General features: G+C 36.7%; 1 protein-coding gene across 9 annotated transcripts in view; it reads right to left on the reverse strand.

Annotated features, from left to right (window-relative positions):
• Positions 1 to 7,457: 7,457 nt before the first annotated feature.
• The window catches only part of LOC110459903 (transcription factor SOX-13-like), a 221,096-nt gene continuing 205,233 nt past the window's right edge, over positions 7,458 to 23,320 (reverse strand). For 8 of the 9 annotated variants that reach the window (XM_021512391.1, XM_021512390.1, XM_021512392.1 and 5 more), the window contains 6 exons: positions 16,439 to 16,977; positions 14,382 to 14,580; positions 13,987 to 14,157; positions 13,433 to 13,538; positions 12,803 to 12,945; positions 7,458 to 12,378 (listed from right to left, as the gene is read on the reverse strand). In XM_021512391.1, coding sequence (XP_021368066.1) covers positions 12,113 to 12,378; positions 12,803 to 12,945; positions 13,433 to 13,538; positions 13,987 to 14,157; positions 14,382 to 14,580; positions 16,439 to 16,977 — 1,424 coding nt within the window. In that variant the 3' untranslated portion in view covers positions 7,458 to 12,112. The remainder of the gene's footprint in view (positions 12,379 to 12,802; positions 12,946 to 13,432; positions 13,539 to 13,986; positions 14,158 to 14,381; positions 14,581 to 16,438; positions 16,978 to 23,320) is intronic. The other variant, XM_021512389.1, reaches the window with a different exon arrangement.

The raw sequence follows: 23,320 nt of genomic DNA on the forward strand, positions 1-23,320 counted from the left end.
GGGTTTTTTTTATCCCGCATTTTTGTCTATCGACGCCCACCACAATACTCTGAACCACGCGTTACATCGCGTTTAAAAATAGAAAAATATACCCCAAAAACGAGACATCAATTAATATGATACCACAGATTTTATCAATTATAAGTAATACAATCAGCTTATAACAATGGGATAAACAAAAGACGTAAGAACACTTATCGCGATTGGTTTGTTTCACGCCAACTTCTGTAATCTAACGAAGCGGTATCGTTGCCATCTTGGTTTGTCAAAATTGAGATAGGTGGCGCTTGCTATCTGCTCCTGAATCAGGGGTAGGTAAGTCTAGATTGACGTGTCATAAAATTGGTGAGGCAAAGAGGGAGTTGCTAATCCCCTTCACTATACGTCCCTGGCTGATCTAAACCCCTAAAACGTGTTTTTGCTCTGAACACCTTATATATAATTGTAACCACGGAATTAGATTGCTATCTAAGTCCGTGTTGTAACCAATTATGACGTACCTGTGCAATTTACAAGACAAATATATAGTTCAGGCAATATACAATAAAAAAAATATACCTCAAAGAGATAGACATTGAACGCAATCCACGAGCAGAATGTGCACACTTACCAGATAAAAAAAAAACTATTTTCTGTTCTGCACGGAAATAAAAATAGTCCAGTCTATTTTTATTGACATAAACAAATATGCCTGTGAGACGGACTTAAAAAGTTCATACCTGATGTGTAAGGTAAAACAAATAATACCCACTGATGGTTTATATCTATATAGAACGTCAAATCAGGCGCAGCTACGGTAAGCAAATATAACTTAACGGCTTTACAACACATTCTTGAAACAGGAATGTTGGATTTGTAATTCTGAGTGCAGTTCGACAATCGATAGTATTCATGATTCGATCTTCTTATTTTTAAGGGGGGGGGGGGGGGGGGGGTAGTAAAGTTATTTTCGTTCATACAACGGACTTCGGTATAATCTAATTCCGTGTTCATACCAATAACGTTTCAGCCTGCTTTTGGAGAGGGGGGACCTTAATATTGAATAGAGTAAGCACACGCTCTCAAAAAGCCACCAAATAGCACAGTACTACAGAGGATGTAAATATCTAAACTATCTTTTTCCAGGATGGGGGCTGCCCTACGATGGCTTGGTGATAAACTTTGCGTGCCCATTGTTCACAGTCCAGCTACACTCATGCTTATAAAAAAAATCCTCCATATTAGGTTCATGCAGAATAATACAGTAAAACTGTAATTGACGATTTTCATCCCCCTGTGCTGAGACCAGAGACCTATATATTACATATATGTGTATTATATAAGTAATATATAGATATCTGCTGTGTCGTATAAAATCACGTCTCCGTACCTGTGCTAAAACACACGGAAACAAGTTAAGTCATAGTTTTTAAAAATAGTTTCATCTAGGTGCCGCACAATAAAGACAAATTAAAATGCGGAATACAGAAGAAGAAGAAGAAAATGGTCTTGCTATATGCAAAAATGCTTTTAAAATCGTATTGAAGTTTGTTTTAATTTTAGTATGTTTCCATTCAACTTTTTTTTTTATCATACATATTTCACATTATTAAAAATACAAAAAAGAAATGATAAAATTCAAAATCTAATATTGATTGCACTATGGCCCAGAGAACATCAGAGTTCTTCTAGATTTCTTTATCATAGTTTCATTATTTTTGGATATTACTGGTATAACAATACATTAATAATTACCGATGATGTTGGGCGGGGATACGGGTCCATCTCCATGATCTCTTCTCCTGGAGTTTTGACATTTTTTTTCCGAGCCCGTTTCCCTGCCTTGGATATCGAATTCGTCCATCTGAAGATTTTTCCGATCAGTCGTAAAAAAATAAAATAAGTACTTCTTTAGAAATGGCTACAGCAAACTTGATAGGTAAAAAGTATGAAAGATAGCTGCCTGGTGGCAATCTCTTCAAAGTGAACGAAACCCCTGGAGTATCGAGGATGGAGAAAAAGCTATAACAAGGAGGCCGTAACGAGAACTGTTAGAAAGCACTTTTAAAACAGGAAAATGATGAAGTTTTCACAGCTAATAATGAAGCACATACATATATAAAAATGTATTTTATGCATGGCCTTCCGACAGTTCGCATATAATTAAAATATTGAGGGAACAAAAAAATATTGACAGAACCCACTCTAAAAGAGTAATGTCAAACTTACTAAAAATAATTAGATGTACATATCAAAGTAATTGTTCGTATGTCGTTTTTCTGCTAAAAGGACATATTTTAAACAATTATTATATCTACATAAAAATCACACAAAGTTTGCAAATATCCATCAGACAAGTAATGTTAATTGTCATGAGAGAAAAAAAAGAAAAAAAAAATTATATGTATTTTTAATAGGAGTTACTTCCCTTACACCACTATCTAGGTATGCAACACGTATCGTCACAACATCCTAACAAAAACTGCCGGCACATGGAACTCTCCAGTACCGCCTGCCTGGAACATTAATTAAGGATTAAAACAAAATCCAATAATAAGTATAGAAAGTACCAAAAGTTTGGGGTTTTTTAAACAGGAAAACCCGGAAGTTTTCATAAATATAGCAGATAAAGATTCAACAGTTTGCATATAATTAAAATATTGATTTTATTATTTTTAAATTGACAGGTTCCATTTTTTAAAGATTAATGACAAATTATTGCCAACATTGTGCGATTTAATATTACAGTAGAACGCTTAATATGAAAGAGAAGAAATTCAATATAGAAGGAAATATAGAATATAATATATTTTTTCAATAAAAATGAGGGGAGGGGTATGTTGCTATACCCCGGTCATACACACAAGCCTTAAGGCGTCACAAGTTAAACGATTTTCAAGAAAATATATTCCTACAAATATCACTACATAAATGTTATAAACGTTTAGTGGAGCTTACCAACAGAGCTGGTATTGGAAGTACGGAAAACAAAGACCAACTTCGGAAGGCAATTGACGAAACTGTCCGCAATGGAAGTATACGAGTTTTCAATTTTCTGATATATCACTGAAACTAATGGAACACCAAAGAAGGCAGTATTGAAACACAGGACTATCACTTTATACATAATTTACAGGGCAATCTTCTATACTAACACGTAAATATACACCGCATGTTTTAAATCTTATCATAACAAAAGATGAAAAAGCTTGTATCAAACATTAAATACAAAAGTCCATTAGGAAAAAGTGATCACCGCGTGCTTCTGTTGTTTGAGCTTGAATGCAATGCTATCTTTGAATGTAGAAAATTGACCGAAATGTTGTTGCAAAAAAGAAAATTTTACGATTAGTTAAAAATAAGTGTAGAATGAACTTTTACCGAATTCGGAGAGTTTAGAGAAAAAAAAGTTTGAAGGAAATTGAAGAAAAATTAGTATCTAACTAAGTCGTCTGGATTACCTCTCTTCAGAAAAACAGGAAAACTCTCGCATTCTAGAAAAGTTGCATACGAGAACGAGACATCGGTTCGAAAGGAGTCAGAAATCGGATGAAAAAACAACCAAAATTAAGGAGGGAATTTGAACACAGCTTAGCGATAAAACCAAAAACAGACCCAAAAAAACTGGCAAAAAACACATGTTTTTGATTTGATTTAAAATATGTAAATACGATATTACCACTATGTATCTGCTGTCACTATAAAAAAACATTGTATATTGTTTATAAGGAAGAGGACGTTATCTAAGTTATAATAATAATAATAATATAATTGGAGGTTCTTATATACCGCTTTATCACAACCTAGTTCGTAGGTCGTCCCAAAGCGGTTCACAAATTATTATCCGTGGTTATAGGGCCTTTGCAACTAGCCAGTACATTTCTCAACTCCCTGGGGAGCATACAGCCGGAGCTGCCATTTCGGCGCTAACAGCTAGCATTCAACAATTCTAGCACTGCCCAACCACGTACTCATTTACAGCTGAGTAGACTGGAACAAGCGGAGTAAAGTATCGTGCTCAAAGATACAACACAGTTGGCCGTGCCGTGACTTGAACCCGCAACCCTTCGGTCACGAGCCCGGCGTCCTACCACTGGACTACCGTGCCTCCAGTTATATGACTTGTGTCCAATTCTTTTCGATTATATCAAATAAAATATTATAAACTAAAGCGCAGAGGATGACGCACTCACCTCCCACCAAGGCTGCCAGGGTTCGATTCCCCAATCAGACGTGGAAAGGTATGGGGTCACCTGCCCAATCAAGTGGATTTTCCCCGGGTACTCCGGCTACCTCCCACATTAAGAACATATCGAATCAAATAGGCCTAGTTAAACTTTTGGAGTACCACAAGGATCAGTACTTGGTCTCCTTTTGTTTTTTATATTTGTAAATTATCTACCTAAAACATTTCCGATATCTACTTATTTGCTGATGACACGAACATTTTAAAGAGAATGACCAAACTCGACGACAAAGACTCGCTACAAAAGGATTTAGAGTTAATTTAAAAACGGAGGTATAATGGCTACGTAAGATGCATCCGGAGAAGTGGAAATATGTATATTGGACGATCCAAGGAATCAAAGAATGAAATATCAAAACATCATACAACACATACAAGTAAAAAAATACTAGAAACATCTGTTTCGGAAAAGGCCATCGGTGTTGTCATTGATAAATTGTTAAACATTGAATTACATATAAACGAAAAGGTTAAAAAAGAGAAAATCGATGCTTGTAGGTGATTATCACAAGATCATTTAAAATTTTGGATTTCACAACATTCCTGTCCCTCTTCAAATGTCTTGTGTAGACACGGTTTGAATACGTCGGAGCAGTATGATCACCGTACAAATTATAATATGTAGACAAACTGGAAACCGTACAATGTCACGCTACGAAATATCTACCGGGGATGAAGGTCCTAGAAAATCCTATTTAACATTATGTATTGGCGGCTTCGTGGGGATATGATCGAAATGTATAAGATAGTGAACAGAATTTTATAACAGAAAACCACGTAACTTTCTTAAGCTTTGGGGTGATGAAACCATGTGATGAAACCATACGAAACGTCACAAGAGGACACTCAAAAAAGATTTCCCCATGTCAGTCAACAACATCCCCGAGGAGAAACTATTTTACACATCGTGCTAGTCAAAACCTGGAGCAATCTTCCGGGAGACATTGTTTCCGCTTCAAACACAAACACATTTAAGAACAGAATAGATAACCTTTGACCGAATGAGGAACTTTTTAACTATTGGGCAAATGTAAGTAACTATGAGCTTGTTTTTAATTTGTAAGGGCCGCGGTGACCAAGTCTGACATTCTGCTACCACTAGCCCTCCACCACTGGGTCGCGGGTTTGAGGCCTACGTGGGGCAGTCGCCAGGTACTGGCCGTAGGTCGGTGGTTTTTCTCCGGGAACTCCTGCTTTCCTACACCACAAAAACCTGGCACGTCCTTTAATGACCATATCTGTTAATAGGACGTAAAACACAAACAAACCAAAAACAAATTGTAGGTTGTTTAATTTTCAGTCCTGTGTAGAGAAGCTCTATCGGTTCGTTTATTGGAAACTAACTTTATACTTAAATTTAACGGTGAAAAACTTGAACGCCTTCTCCGAAAGCTCTCTAACCATTAACAAATATGACAGTAGTCACTTCATTATGTTAATTCCATATAAAAAAATATTGGTTGCGCCCGTAATCTCCCGTCCACAGACGAATGCATAACGATAGCTCATGTATGCACAGTATTGGCGGCGTCTAGCATAAGCTATGGGAATGCGTTACTGCTTAACTGCATAAAGTCATTGGTATAATCTTTTGAAGCATACAGCTTCCCGTCTCGTTACGTTCACGTTCCCTTCAACCCCCGGAATATGTCATGGCAAAAATCGAGTGCACAGTCATAAAGNAGCTATTTTATTAGTTTCAGATGAAAAATTGAAAAAAAAAAAAAAAAGCTATGCTGATACCTGTCCTTTGTAATTTACGGATGAGCGTCACCCGGCTTCGAAGCCGGTCAGTTTTACCATTACTCTGCCGCGCAATTCTTTTCATGTACATCAAAGGATAAAAAACACCTCGTCTATTTATATCATCCACAAGGTTGCAAGTACCTTTAATTCTGTCATGACATATTCCCAAGGTGCAGAAAACCTAAGAGAGTGTAGCACCTTGAATTTCCAGGATTGGTCTTCTTACTAGTGTGCATACAGGGAAAAGATTACTCATAACACCCTTCTTCTGGTCTTTGGGTTGGCTATCAAAAGAATACTACTTGGATATGGACTTCTTTGAAGACTTTCGGGGACATGACAGAAATTCTCTAGTTTACCTTACTTGTGTTACAGTTATACTTTCCAAAAAGACCAATGAGGTTACAGTTTTGTTGACTCTTCCAAAAAATGCACTGGCTGTACCAATGTTTCCAGAAAGCAGCATCCTTAACTTTTTGTTTTCATGTAAATCAACAAATGTGCATCCATTGCATTTTTCAATAATATCAAAATTAACATGTCATACAAATTGGGGTTGTGTTTCTTAAGAGTTCAGTTACCTAAACATTTGTCTCTGCAACTTTTCTGCATTTTTTAGAATTATTATTCATGAAAATGTGTAATCTCCAGAAAATGTTTACATCATTCAATCTTTAAAAGTTATCAATCAACATTTCGAACATCTTCAACCATCTATTAAAATGTACACTATCAGTTTTTAGGTTAACTCAATAGTTCTGAAGGCCTGACTGCAAGAATTGTATGCAGTTATATTCTGTACAAGTCACAAAGTCCCTTTTGATATAGCTTGTGTGATGACACAGCACACTGAAAGGAAACTGTCAAATTTGAAGGAATCATTTTGAAATTGTTAAATAAAAGTATATAACTGTCCTGAGTATATTATGGTGGAAGATATCCCTCCAATTACAAATAAGGTTCAACTCAAATGGGCTTCATGGGTACCTCGCTCCTTGCATATCAAAGTTTGATGCCCATTCATGAAACAGCAGCTGAGATTTGCTCCAGAAACCATTATGTACTTCAGATCGAAGTCTAAGGTCAAATCGAGGTCACAGTGACCTCGTTTTTACTTTGTCAAAGTGGGGGTATACAAATTGTTTTTAATCTCACCAGGTTTTATCCAAAATTTTGCCATCCTCAAATAAATGTTGTGATCAAACCAGTTACTATTAGCTTTTCATGCTGTATGACTTGCATCAAAATTTCTTTTTGTAACGAAACTTATCCTGAATTTGTAGCTGCTATTTTTTTGGTAAGATTTGTTGATTGTGTCTGTAACTCATTAAAATATTTACCAAAGACAGCAACTGATACAGAGAGAAATTACATGTCATACTCATGTAAAGATGACCATCTTCTACCCAAAATATAAACTAAAGATAATGTACCAGGAATTGGACTCTGTGGGATCCTTGCAAAATCACAAGAAAACATCAATTCATTCTTTTAATAAAACATTTTATTAATTTGTTCTCACAAAGTCAATCAATTTATCAAATCTATAACTTAAACTATAATAATAAAAAGAAGCTTATTTTGTAGACAAATCAATAAGTGATGATGACAACTGTGGACCGGACCAAGTTATAGCTATACCCATATAACATGTCGTCACACCCACTAACCATGTGACGGTTGGCCACACCCACTTACCATGTGACGAGTGGCCACACCCACTTACCATGTGACCACACCCCTATTTTTTTTGTCATTTGGCCACACCCACAAACCATGAGACATGTTGCCACACCCACAACCATATGCATCTGGCCACAACTACACCAAAGTGAAGAAATGTGGCCACCTACACATCGTGTCATTGTGACATGTGGCCACACCCTTTATAATGCGACGTGTTGTACCTACTTTTACTGAAGTTGATGAATGTAAATAAAGGATTTACCTCAATTGAATTATCAATTAAATTAATTTTCCAAATACAACAGTTTTTCAACATATTATCTATTCTTTTGTGAAAATTTATGAAATTAATCTAATCCAAAAGCTCAATTTTTCAAATATATATCTCAATGGAAAAAGGTGAAAATATTCATTATCTCAAAGTTTAAAAGTCTTCATGATAAAGTTTCATTATATGGCAGACATGAGTACACAAGTCTTGTTTGTCATGTCAGCTGAGACCTGACCTTAGCAGTTATGACAACCAAGTTCATCCTCATGTTGTCATGACAACAGAGTACTGAACTAGGCTGTCATGACAACTAAGTATTGACCAAGCTTGTAATGAAATCACGAACCATCCTAGGATGTTATAACTATCAAGGACAGGCCTAGGTCGTCATGACAACAAAGTACAACCTAGGTTGTCATGACAACCATGCACTGACTTTGGCTGTCATGACAAGTGAGCACAGACTTTGGTTGTCATGCCAACTGAGAACTGACCTCTAATGTCACAATAAAAACAGATGAAAGAAAGAAAATATATAGCATTGAGTGTTATCAAATAAAAAATAAATTTGTAGCTTTTTCATACTGAAGTTTTTAAATGTACTTCATAAAATAGAATACATTTTATCTGGTATTCAAATTTTCAACCTGCAATTGCTTCATCATCATCCAAGCAAATCACATTTGTCATACATTTCTCATCATTTCTCATTATTTTCCGGTGATTTTCTGAAGACAGAACATTTTGTAGATTAGGTAGGAATCAACATATACTCATGTTTTTATCTGGCACAACAAGGATGCTTTGTATCAATGATAAAAACTTGTCGGGTACAAAAATGAAATAAACAACGGGTATACATGCTGCAATATAACTATGGTAACAAATGCTGTTTCAGCATCAACAACAGAAAACGTAAGGTGTGACGAGGACTATTTGTAGAATCTTGTAGCTTCAAACAGCAGCTAAGGTTCGTGACGAAACTCAAGCCTCAGTTTCATATTCACTGTTCAAAATGTCTATCATAATAAAAAAAAAAAAAAAAATACCGTATAAATAATAATCGATAATGATCTACCTATAAATTTTGTTTACATATACAGCATATATCTCTATAAACAGGGCAGTTACATGACGAGGCAATGACGAAGATTACGCGAAAATAATGGGACATAAGGCTCTACAGGGGAAGAGGCATAATCATTATAGCATTTAGCCTCGGTGTCCGTTAGCAAAACAATATATGAGATCAAAATACCATGACAACAGAGTCAATGTCAAGTGGGACATAAAAATAGATGTAGGTACCATGGCAACTAGTGTAAACATAAATGCACCATTCCTTGCGTCTCTGTACAATGGCAGTTGTGTCAGGCTATTGACATTTACAAACAGCAAATAGGCACAATGAAATTCAGAAAACATCAAATCACTGTGTTTTTTTTAAAAAATAATCTTGCAGTTTTCATGTATTTTCAAAAATACCAGAAGAATTTTTTTTATGGCATTAAAAGCTAGAAATTTACATAGTTTTTACTTTTCACATCTGATAGCACTACCTTTTTTATTAATTGCATTGTACTCAAAGGACTAGTTGTAATAATAGGAAGAAGACAAGACACATATGCAAATTTAACTAGTGAAAAAGACACCATTTTATGGTGGGGAAATTATGAGAACAAAACGTGGTTTACACAACTGGCAATTTAAAATTATTTGTGTTCGTACTTCGAGTGATTTTGATAAAATAATCAACAATCGTTATGAATTATAAATGTAGATTTAAGGGGAGATAACTGTAATATTAGAGTGCAGTCTCATATTCAAGTGACAAGAAAATTTTGCAGCATTGGACATGTGGATTTCAAAAAAATAGTATTTGATCTGACAGCCGTATTTCTAATTGTTCATGAAGAAAAACAGATATAGGTAAAACAAAATTAAGAACAAAAAAAAGTGCATTTGTTTTGTGATTAATTCAATATTTTTACATGTACAGATATAATAAATTTTAATTGACTCTACATATTCACATGATTTATAATATACTTTTTTTGTAAAATAACAAGAAACAAAAAGTCACAGACAGACTACCTACATAAAGATACATGGATATAACTCGGGGCTAGAGACAAGAGGTTATAATGCGAGCAGCCATTAGTCAAATCGATGTACAACATCTTTGTCATGGTGACGTAATGGCTGCACACAGTCCTCAGCGGCACCATGAATAAAACTGTTTTCTAACAATTTTTAGCAGTATTATTACTCGGAGAATTAACTTATTTCCTCAAAAATAAAATAAAATATAAATAAGCAATAATAATGTATTGGAATTTAAAATTCATCATATTTTTTCCCCTTTCTTTAAACAATATTCTTGAACTTTTATAAAAAAAAAACCTCATGTTCATGAACCATGCAACTCTTAACAAATTTTACGATAGGAAATCTTTTTTTTAGGTACAGTTTGGACACAACGTTGAAAAAAAAATTAAAAAAATCTTGTTCATGTTTGAATGGTACATAAAATAAAACAATAAAAATTTGTTGAAGAAATAGACCATAATATAATTAACAAAACACAAAAATGGAATAAATATGGAGAATATGGTTTCCTAGTCGGTTTCCATAAACAGCCATGTTCTACAACTGAGTAGCAACTACTCAAAGGAAAGCACCACAGTGCCTTTATAATGTGGTCCGGGGAGAAGCAGCGTTGTACTTGGAGGGAAGCACCATTGTGTCTATACAGTGTCTAAGGGAGTAGCAGGTTTTATACTCAGAAGGAAGCACCATGGCGCCTATATAAGGTGTCCCAGTGTGCACCAGCTCTTCCCAAGGTCGTAACATTTAAAACAATAACAATTAACAAAATATCATCATGTCATTCTAAAAAAAAAAAATACTGAGACAAACAAAAAAAAGAAGAAGTTCTGGATGATATATTAGTAGATCTTGGACCCAATATTGGATAGTTACATTGATGCGATTGGTGAAAAACCTCCACCAATCATGTAGTAGTATGTAATATATAAGTTAAACAAATGATTATGATTGGTTAGGCAGTGGAACAAAATTGAACCAATGAAGTGTGGTCCTGTCTAACTTGCTTTAAACACAAAACATAGTAATTTTACTCTAAAAGACACATACATATACTATACATACATTGTAGATACTGTGTTAAGTCCCTTCTGTGGACATCGTCATGGCCATGAAAATACATAGTTATAAGCGACGAGTATATATATATTGCTATTTTGACTGGCTGGATGGATCTTATGGTGGACCGTGGCTGGACAAGCACTATCACAACTAACATAATCACCTTGCATACACAACCTGTCTCCCTGTACATAAACCCAACCCTCTGCACCGTCCCTAAATATACATTCAACCAACCCATCCCTGGGTACCCATCCCCAAATCTAGCTATCCCTGGGTACCCAGCCAAATATCTATCCAGTCCTGGTTTCCCATCCCAAATTCAAATGCAAGTATCCAGCCAAATACCTACCCTACCCCAATTTGTCCATCCCCCCAAACTACCCCAATCTTCAGTTACCTTTTGTGTCCCCACAAAATAGTGGTAACCAACCTGTTACATTATCTACCCACCCATTCACTACCCAACAGTCAATCTACTAGTGTAACAACACAAATCTATTACAAATCTACAGACCATCTAGCACCATGTCACTATGGCAACACAACTCGGCACTATACCTGCAGTCAAACATTTGTCCTACTCAGAGTAAGTGAGGTCAAACACTCGTCAGACATAGAATCATTAAGGTCAAACACACATCTGACCCAGATGAACTAGTCAAATAAAAGTTTGTCTGACCCACAATAACTGTTGTGTTCTTGGCAAGGAGAATTTGGAATGTCCATAACATGTTATCGTTGGTGCAGCAGAAAGGTGATAACTGTCATGTTGTGTCCGATGGCCTTTGCTTGTTCAATATGATGTTCATGAAGGATTCTATCACTACAAGGTGTCATGTTATATCACTATATAAACAAAGAAGGATTACACAGATTTGAGGCCCCTTCCATAACGAATCACAAATCCTTTCGTTCTCTTAAATACAAGTTCACCAGTATCTTGTATCATTTCTCTCGTTCATCTTGCTGCCATTTATGTCTTTAGAGAAAATATAACGATGATGCACTGGAGACTATGATGTCGTTGCGGTGGCAGCGGTGGGATGGAGGCCGAGTCCGGGTCTGAATAGTGCGGAGCCCCCCGGTAGTGACATGGGCGTGTCTAGGCTGACGTCCGACAGGTGCTCCATTGTATCACTGTAGTTGTCATTGTCACTACTGTCCCCCTCGGGACCTAACTCTCCAAGCATGCCTGGGTCCATACGAGATGATCCGTTCATACCGTCAGTTCCAGCCAATTTCTGCTCCCCCTCGAAACTGGCATTGGGTGACTGTTCGCCTACAAAAAAAGTACAGAGGGTTTGTTTTAGTATAATGTAGGTAACTTGAATCCCAAAACAGATAATTTTCAGCACTTATAGAATATGTGTATCCGGGAGTTAATTTTAGTCGGCATGAGTATTAAATACTTCCCTCTAATCTGCATTGTACATCTAGAATTTATTTTCAATGACTCGGACGTCACTGGTGACAGATGAAAGCTGTCACCATCAGTATTTTTTAAGTGTCAATAATTAAAAGTTTAATTCTATATACAGGAAATAATCTACTTCAATGTACTTTCATAGGTGGAAGGTTTTCTCTTTACTTTCAGACACTAGATATTTACATTGACATTACTTGGTTTATTGTACAATATCTAGGAATTAACATTTACATAATTATAAATCTGATGTAAATATCACTAAATTGTAAATAATTACCTAGCAGCCCTTCCACATAGGTAGTGCCAGATTCCCCATACCAAACTCGCCGAATGTCCTGACGCCTCGACCGCATCAAAGACTTGTACTCCGAAATCCGTAACTTCTTGCCATCAACTATACATGTGCGTTTTGGACGGGGTCTGTGGAAAAATAACACATATATATATTACAGGTTAGGTACAGACAACAGAATAAAGAGCTAGCATTGTCTCTTAGTGTTTTTCCGAAGAGAAGCATTAAACGTTAAAAGCATCAAATATTTTCAATCTAGTAAAATAGTTTTCTCCGTTAAAAGTCTGTAAAAGACTATTGTCTTATTTTACTGAAATAAATCAAACAGATACCAAACATATTACACATAATTCACGTAAACAGATTCTAGGTCAGGTATATCAAGCATCATTTGTGGTCTAGTTTAAAGAGTGAAAACAGACATCAGGTTTATCATTCACTTTTCATATGGTAACAAATCAAAATTTAAATAAAATTTTAGAAAATTTATTTCAATTTCGAAGAAGATTTTGAAACATTTTAAATGCATTTCTATAATTTAAATTAAGAACTTCCAAGTTTATACCATAATTCTAATAGCTAAAAACATAAACACACAACAGGTGATGTTAGTACCTGTATCGGTAGTCAGGGTGTTTCTCCATGTGTAGTTTACTGAGACGAGACTGTTCTTCGTAAAATGGCTGCTTCTCTGCGTTGCTCATGGCCTTCCATTTAGCTCCTACAACAACAAAATTTACATCAAAATAAGATAACAGGCATTTGTTAGTCAAATTTGTACTGGGCAATCCTTTTTTTTCTTATTTGAGATTCAATTTAAGAAAATTAGTACAATATCAGAAATCTAATCAACTTGATCATAGAAATATAAATCCAACCAAACAGTATTGAACTTTTATTTTTTTTGTGTGACCAAAATTTGAAAGAACAGTGCATGGATGTGAATGGATATTTAAAATAAACGCAGAAACCAAAGCTTAACAGGATGATCCCCTTAGAAGCTTAATGGGTTTTTTAAATGTTTCAGAACAATTTCTTTTCTTTTTTAATTATGTGAAAAATAGAGAGAAAAAACGGGGAAATCCTCTAAAAAAGAATAAGAATCACATCCCTGTCTTGAAGACACGATCCATCCACGAAAGTGTCAATTTACGGGCGTTGTAACTCACCAAGGATTTTACTGATATTGGAGTTGTGCATATCAGGACAAGCCTTGAGGATCTTCCTTCGTTCCTCACGAGCCCAAACCATGAAGGCGTTCATTGGTCGCTTGATGTGAGGTCGAGTGGGGTCATTCTTTTCCTTGTTGGAACGAATTATCTTGGCACCAAACATCTTACCTGCAATGAAAAATACACAATTAATTTCATCTCAAAGTTGCATATTTTTACATTTAAATAGTAAGGAATCTTTTATTTTTTTCCCCACAAGACATATTCCATCAAATGATAGGAAGAAATACATTATATTTAAATTTAAGATCAGATTCCATACATGATTATTTCTTGTTTGTGTTATCACTGTGACTCGTTGTTTGGTAAAATACCAAAGAGAGCACATTTACTTTGTAAGTGTTGGACATAAGCACCGTTGTTAGGGGAATCGTCGGGGGAGTTATCTGCCCGGCCCTTCATGCTTTGGTTGACCTGAGGGAGTTGTGGGAAGGCGGCTCCGGTGTAGAGTGGTAGGTGGAGGCCGGGGAACACTGGTCCACTCACGCTGTGTTGTAACTGACGTGCTAACACCTCCTGTACCAGGCTCTCCTAAGTAACAAAACAAGTAACAACCATTAATTTGACTTCTTGGGTAACACAAAGTTACAACTACAAGAGATGATCTCCTAAGTAACAAAACAAGTAACAACCATTTATATGACTTCTAAGGTAACACAAAGTTACAACTACAAGAGATGATCTCCTAAGTAACGAAACAAATAACAACCATTTATATGACTTCTAATGTAACGCACAGTTATACACATAGTAACAAATATAAGAGATTTGTCTTTCTATGTAACACAGGGTACCAAACACATAGAATGATCTCACACAAAGTATAGGATAACACTAAGTTTACAGATAGCATGTTATGAATAATCTAAGACATTAATTGTTGAGATAGAAAAGAAATAATTTGGTAAAAAGGTAGCTTTAGTTATTCCCCTTTGACTGATAAAAGTTGTACACCACCATCACAACCTGTTTTTTTTCCCCCTCCTTCAATCTTTAAAATGATTAGTGTTTCATAGATAAAGTTGCACTACAGCAGTGGTTATACCTCTAAACTCCCAATCTGATGCACCCAACCCCAGTAAATGTTTGGGTTTCTACACAGACCCGCTAACACAACAATTATCTTAGAGCAATCTCCAAACTGTCATGGTTATTCAACACACCCCTTCACAAGCCACTTCCTGTTACCATGGCGATGCTAGACCAAGATATCTCAAGAAATTTCGGAGATGATTTCAAATCAGGAGCTACCACATTTATATAAGGAATCAGGAAAATCAGACACATACAACGTTTTTATCTGGAACCGAGATTTCCGCGAATCTTAATTTCATGTTAAATGGCTGACGTATCATATCGGACGTGTATATGTTCATTATGGGGATGAAAAGATAGTAATTATTTTAATGATAATGCCTACAGGTCTCGCTAGTCTGTGTCAGGAAGGCGCTTCACCACATCGTATCTACAGGTTTCCTTAGTCTGTGTTAGCGAGGCTCTTTACCACATCATGTCTAAACTATAACCAGCATTCATAAAATAGACCACGATTTTTCCAAAGATACCGAAACTTTTGAATATCAAATTTCCAGTTATCAAAGAGGGTATGCATTGAGAAGGAGATTTATATTTTTGACTGAATGGGTTTTTATAGCCACTCTCAGCATTGGATGACTTCACATAAACATGCTTTATGTATAAAGATTTGCCCCCGTTTATCCCATTTCCTGTACCATTGCACATTGCAGTACTCCAATGACGTAGGGAATTTTAAAATTCAAACACTTTGCAGGACCCCCTGTACAAAAGTTCTGTGTCTGCATTATACTTATACTTTTTGTGACCATGATCTATACCAATTTTTTTTTCTTTCGAATATAACTTTTCTAGCTCCAATCTTATGCATGCCTAAAACACTGCATTGAATAATAAACAAGAGTACCGCGGGGCGGAACAATATACGCCTGTCGAATGCCATATAGTGTTGTATACTTTCTTACATTGAAATAAGATCTGCATCATTCTAAGAGTGGTTAGCTGACATGCTATACAAAATGTAGGAGAAAATCTCCGGACAAAAAATCAAATACTGAAATGAACAAAGGGCAATAAGTTTTGCAAAAATTGTCGAATCAAAATACTTTTAAGAGAGACATAACTTTATATCATGGTTATAATGTATAACAAGTTTCAAAGAGATCGGTCGATATATGTAGCAGGAGTTTGTCGGACAAACAAAAGTTTACGCCGGCCGGCCGGACAACCCCATACCATAATACTCATAAATAGGTGAAAAAAAAAAGTACAATAGTGTAATTGATCTTATGTAGGCCTAATCAAATAAGAATTGATTATAAATTTGAATATGAAAAGTGGTTGCAGTATTTACCTTCTCTAGTTCGGAATGTGATTTTCCATTTAGAAGCGAAGAGTGGGCGGACAAACTGTTGAGGACTGCGGACACTGGGAGATGGTTGGCCATCATGTATGGACTCGCCACATACTGGGGGAGGCCAAAGGGTGACCGTGCCTGCATGAATGATGTCACTGTGTCTGTAGGGGGCGTTGACGTTGCCACCTGGCGCCGGTGGTTGCTGTGGGCAGGTGGGGGCGTCACTATGGGTTCAGGATGGCCCCCATGTCCTACACCATAGCCATTGTCCATAAGCTCTAATTTAAACTCTGCCTTCGGTTTTGTGAGATTCAGAGGGATTTCCTGTCCGTTGGGGACAGCGTGGTGCTCGTTCCAGGCCTGGGCGGGGCTGGCATTGTGAGGACTGCGTTGCCGTGGCGATGCCTGGGAGTGGGGAGAGGCATGGTAGGGAGAAGCAGCCATTGGAGGAGACACAGACATTCTCTTCATTGTATCCATGGTGACAGGAGACGAACTTTTTGATGATGCATATGATGAATTCGCAGATGATTGAACTGAAAATACAAAAGTAAAAAAAAATATATGGTAAATTTGTTCAGTAAAAGGAATAGAAGGTGTTTTGAAGTTGTACAACCACAATTATGTTTTTAACAGAAAGTTGTATAACATATTCCCTTTTACATTGGAATGACAGCTCTACATTGTTTACCTCGTACAATTACCACTGTACAAATTCAACTAGGTAAAAAATGAATTGTTCTGTTATCAAAAATGTTTTTTTCTTCCCCTTCACACAATCAGACAGGAGCAAAGAGGCCAGCCTGACTACACAGAAGTGAGAAGGGAGCGACAGAACTATCAGCCGATATCTACAGCCAGTGTGTGGTCCACCCACCTCACCGAAGTGCCCACTTCTAACATTATAATTGATCACTGGAGAAATTCAGGGTGATATTCAAACATGGCAAGTTCCTCCATCTTACTTCTGGGTAGAGATTAGGACATAGTTGATAAAAGTGGACCTATTCCTTCTATAGTAAAGGTACTTGCATAGACAAGTAGTTAACAGGTAATACGTTCTCTGATGTATTTATGGGTAGGGAACAGGCAATGAGTTCTCACCTGTATCTATGGGTAGGAAACAGGCTATGAGTTATCACCTGTATCTATGAGTAGGGAACAGGCAATGAGTTCTCAACTGTATCTTTGGGTAGGGAACAGGTTATCAGTTCTTATCTGTATATATGGGTAGGGAACATGCTATGAGTTCTCAACTGTATCTATGGGTAGGAAACAGGCTATGAGTTATCACCTGTATCTATGAGTAGGGAACAGGCTATGAGTTCTCACCAGTATCTATGGGTAGGGAACAGACTATAAGTTCTCACCTGTATATATGGGTAGCTAGGGTACAGATCTTTAGAGAAGGTTAAATTGAGCTTTATCCCAGACTTAACAGGCTTGAAAGATGGGACACAGAGACTAGCTAAGACTGAAAGATGGGAACAGAGGTCATAGCTTTCAGAATCAAAGAATATCTAGAGCTTGAGGAGATGGATAGGAATCAGTGGACAGGGTTACGGGGACACCGGAAATAGCTCAAGTTTTGGGGAATTGGAGGATGGGAATGGAGGACAGGGCTTGAGTGTAGCCAGCTTCTGTGTGTTGAAGGTGGAGCCAAGTGGGTGGAAAAAAAGGCATCTACCAAGATATCTTGAAGTCTCTCTGGCCACTCAGACAACCAATAGAAAACAAAAATGAATGTAATTGTTTCCTGTTCATAATGACTAGCGATCAATTCACACCCGAAGATTGTGTCTAAACAAACAGCAACAACAATCTCACCATTCTCACAGTGAAGGCCCTGCTTATTTTACTTTTACACTTACTCCGTCTCCTGTCCCCTGACCTCTGTCTAGCAGACATCACGGGAGTGTCAAGGTTATCACAAACAATTTAGCCTGCCCTAGGACCAGAGTAAACAGGGCCTGCCTGATCAGGGGCCATGTTTACAGTGGCTGACTGGGCTGTCAGTGCTGGGACGAAGACTGACACTTTATAATATAATGTAAATAGACTACTACAACAAATGGATCCTGTCCCCCAGTCCCTGTGCTCGGTGAGGACTGACCTTTGACACCGCCTATAAATAGCCTCTTGTCTCCAGGAATCAGTATTGCAGAGCTTGAGATATTGTAACCATTTAATTTTCATTTGAACCCGTCTTACAAGCACTATGATTTATCGACAAAACGTCTCTTTGGTGAAGAAGAAAATTACTTTTCCCCCTCCGCTATTGTATATTGTTTTTCAACCTTTGTTTTTGGTATCAATCAATTTCTCCATGTTTCATTTTTTGTCTGTCGTGTAAATGTAAAAATAATAAATGAAAATACACGAATACTGGGGCAGATTCTGGAGCTGGGATTCCTTATCTACGGATTGGAGAAAAAACTAATGGTAGTCGTCTTCTACCGAGGTCCGACACATCGTTTGTTAGTGGATAAAACTGCCATCTAATATTTATCATTGGCAGGAAGATGTGATTGACTCAACCCCAGGAGCAGTATTGGAAGCTACATTTTTCAGATGTGTCAGCGCTTTCTTTGTTTGCCATCACTCATTGTGGCTGCATGGGCTGGTATCGCCACCATCCATCTTGTTGTCGTGGCGATAAGGCCACCAGAGTGTGAGGAATTATGATGGACATTATCACACCGGCACCGATCAGTGATTGACATAATTACATTCTCCAACAAAAAAATGACAAGATTTCGTCTCCATTTATCAACAAATTGGATCCCTCAATTTTTTGGGGGGGATACTTTCTCCAAAAGAGCTGCTTCAAGACAGACAGACAAGATTAACTTGTGTAGCCATAGAAACCGTTTTAATGCGGTGTCATGTGTACTTGCACATAGGTGCAATCTACGCTGGGGTTCAGTTTCTTGAATGACGAAATTTAAGAGTTATTGGGACATTTTGAAAAGGTGTTATCTAAAACTTATCACAACTGTAAAGTTAAACCTTCTGACTTCTGAAACTTCAATGACTGCGAGTCAAGACATTCCCAAACCCTCATCCCTTTCCATTCATACAATCACAAATCTGGTGCCAAACCAAACATTTTTATTTAGCTCCTGTATGCCAATGCACCGCAATATTTCTACACATTATAAAAAAACTATAATCTAGGATAAACAAAATCTACTATTTGGTTGATCTTAACTGATTTATCAATGAATTACAAGTATAATCAAATTGAATTGCTAGTTTAATAAAAGTGGAAGAGGGGAAAAAAATGGTTAAACATATCCTAGTGTAGTATTGAGGAGAGCTGAGCAGTTGATCTAGATCGATTAGAGGCTTGAATGACACAGCCGAGTACAACGAAGATGACACCAAGTTATCACAGTTCTGACAGTTGTGTGCGGACGGTGCCTCCTCTGCGATAATTTAAATCAATTTGGAGCAGCAATTATGACAGTGTGTCACAATCTATTATACTAAGTCATGTAGCTGTGATTGATCAGGTATTGTCGGCCATCTCTGTTGATCCCCCTTACATCCCTATCTTACGGCCCTCATCTCCTGATCACACCACCACGCTGTCACTGGAGACCGCTGGCCACGGAACATGTAAAGAACATCACTGCTAGATCAGATACGTAACAGAGAAAGCTGATTTAAATACAACTATAGCTGTCGGAGAAAATCTAGGCCGACACCAGACTTTTTCTTCAAATATGTAGACACTTTTTATTTTTTGGGGGGGAAATCTTGAAGAGATTTTGTCCTGTGTAAAATAACAATAAAGAAGAAAAAAATCAAAAGAATCTCGGATGATTTTCTTTGATATTTAAAATTAAAAAAATTCATGACAAGAAATGTGCTCCATGCATTCAACAAATTGCATTTCCCATGAAACATGTAGTAATTTGATCTGCCAGTGTTTATGACAATGAAACCTATGTTTTTTGTGTGTATAGAATTACTATCAAACCTCACCAGTACATGAAATTTACATTAAGGTTTGTGAAGTTATGCTTTAGTTTTGGTATTTTGGGGGGGTTTGGATTCCTATGATTCCAGTCCTGATTGTATCGGAGTTTTGTTCCGTCTCTCCTCAGTAGCAGGGCAACCATGTTTTATCCTGGCCTGACATGTTTAGTAAACACAGTCTCCGTGGCGATGGGGCTAGAACAAAGCACATCCTGTTATCCCAGTATGGTCCATTTCTTTCAACCAAACTCATTATGCTCAACTTCTTTACAAATGCTCTAATTCTCTTTTGTTTCTCAGCCGGTATATACATATATATCAGCCCTGAAGACTACCTGCTACTTAACACCTCAGCCTCCTCTCGTTACAGTCCTACAGCACTGCATCCAACCATTCCTAGCCCTTTACCATTAATAAACCAACGAAAATAATCGAAAAACTATAATATTTCGAATGCTCTTTTAACAAGGAAATTTTGTATGGGTGAGAACTACAAGTTTTGATATACTTAACCCTGCATCCACCCCTAAAGTCACATTTGAACCTTTCCAAATCAAGGACTGGGCAAGTCCAGTTTAGGTATATGTAGGGGTGAATGAGTTTAAATAAGATCTTCATTAAGAGTTGTCCATCACAACAGAGAACATCTTTATTTCATTTTGATTTAAACCTCTAAGTGTTCTGTATTTCTTTAATCATAAATTATAGAAGTACTCCCCTTGTATTATTCAATGACTTAGCTCCCCTAATCTACCTCTCAGGGAGGACAAAAGAGGCCAGCGTGGTTGCGGCTTACATGATGGAGACAGGCTTCACACTAGAGTCTGCTATGGTGGGGAGGGGGAGGAGGGGGGAGATCGAGTGACACCCAGGGGCTGTCTAATGACCAGATAATGGAGGGATCCAGTGTTTAGCATCATGTCCCTGTCAACACAATCTCTACTGGTCATCATCCAACATCAGTAGCTATAAAGCTAGTATACATTCTAAGCAGGCTCTGCATGAGGGCTGTTTGAGTGGTATAACCACAGAAGATAATGATACAGGTAAACTACAATTACAGGTATATTCTCCCAAATTGTCTGGTAGGAATGAATATGGTAATAAGATGAAGGAGATATATGTAATCAATTTATAAAATTAAAACTTTTCGTTTTTCTACAAATAATTCTGTTCCAAAATTTAAAGGCATGAATATGCAGTATCAAAACAGTAAACATCATTACATGTATATTACACAGAATATCTTTCTTACTGTTAGCTAAAGATAAAATAACTTGGCATTTACACTAAATAAAATGATGGCTATTTCATGCCCATGAATTTAGGTGTAGCATTTTATTCTTTCCCAGATTACTCATGTGCCGAGGTGATTTAAGAGAATCAGGCTGTCAGTATTTATTGTACGAACAATCATGTAGGCCCTTTGTGTAATCAAAGAAAACAAAAGATGAACATTGTAATAAAAATCAAAGATACAAAAGACTAAAAAAATTCAAGAGGCAAATTTCCAAAATGTATCCGATATCTTTGAAAATAAGTATTTCCAGTTATGTTATCATACATCCCCCGATATGTATAAACTGCATAACAGCATCCTCGTAATTTCCTGTTAATATAGTGCTTGTTATACCTCTGTCTCCAATAACTGTTATATAACCGACGAACACAACTGCTATCGGATCTGCTAATTAGCGTCATTTGTATATTACACAAGTCAGTATGCCACGTTTTTACAGCAGTATATAGCTTGCTGAAGTGACGGGAATACCCAATCTTTACGATTTCTGTGATTTTTGTCCGTATCAGCTTCACCTAGATGGTGGAGTTCCATCCCATTTCATACAGATTTATGAGACGAAACGATAAGAAACATAAGATTTTGAAATACAAAAAGATGCTTTTAGACTAACAATAATGACCCTGGTTGGCACTCCTGCCCAACATCCAGATGTCTTTTATCAGCATAGCTTCCTGTGGACTTCTTTTTTGTGCTTTTTTCCATTAAAGCATTTTGACAGTCCAGTGGATTGAGGGGACTGGGTTACCAATAAATGAAGCTAAATCACCTTGCTTTATAGATCACCGGAACACCCAGGGGCTATAACTCCTCCGCCCAAATGGACAGTTACGGAGACAATTACAGATAAAAGAGAAATTTTCAAGGTTGGATTTTTACCTGCATACTGCCTGCATCCCAATCCATTGGCTTTTTTTTGAAAATTTATAATGATGATAAGAACTTATCTATAAAAGGGTGGTATTTGAAAAATTGTTGTTTTTGATTACTAAATAATAGCATTAATAATATATATTAACTACAAAGTTCATGAATAAAGTTTAGAAGCCAACAAGACATTTTTTAGTCCATAGAAGTTTTAATAAAAAAAATATGAAAAAAATCCAAACAGGTGAAGAATATAACATGAAAGAATCCATGTTTTTGAATGAAAAATAGCCACCTTTGAGTAAATGAGAAATGAGTAGAGGGAAAAAAGTGTTCCGAAAACTTAACGATATAAAAACGGCATTTTTTGCAGCTTTGGGTTTAGACCCTTATCAAGTCTCTTTATGTTTATACTGTATTTTTTCTGTTTTACAGATAAAAAGTCAGTGCTTCATATCCACAGACGGACAGTTGGCAAAATAATGTGTACAGGCGCAAAAGTTTTGATATACATTTTTCTAATGTCTACAACTTGTATTTTAGAACCCCCAGTAGGTGGAGACAACAGACACCTTACAGCTGTTTTCCTACCAAAGTCAACAATTTTTCCCCATTTTAGTAATATGTTTTCCTTGTGTTCATAAATATGGTTTATTCTTTTCAACCATAAGCTTCCGAAAATCAATTAAAAAATTCATATAACACAGAAAATTGTGCCTACATTTTTC

This window comes from Mizuhopecten yessoensis, unplaced genomic scaffold (assembly GCF_002113885.1).
Source record: "Mizuhopecten yessoensis strain PY_sf001 unplaced genomic scaffold, ASM211388v2 scaffold10275, whole genome shotgun sequence".
In the NCBI taxonomy this organism is placed as follows: domain Eukaryota; kingdom Metazoa; phylum Mollusca; class Bivalvia; order Pectinida; family Pectinidae; genus Mizuhopecten; species Mizuhopecten yessoensis.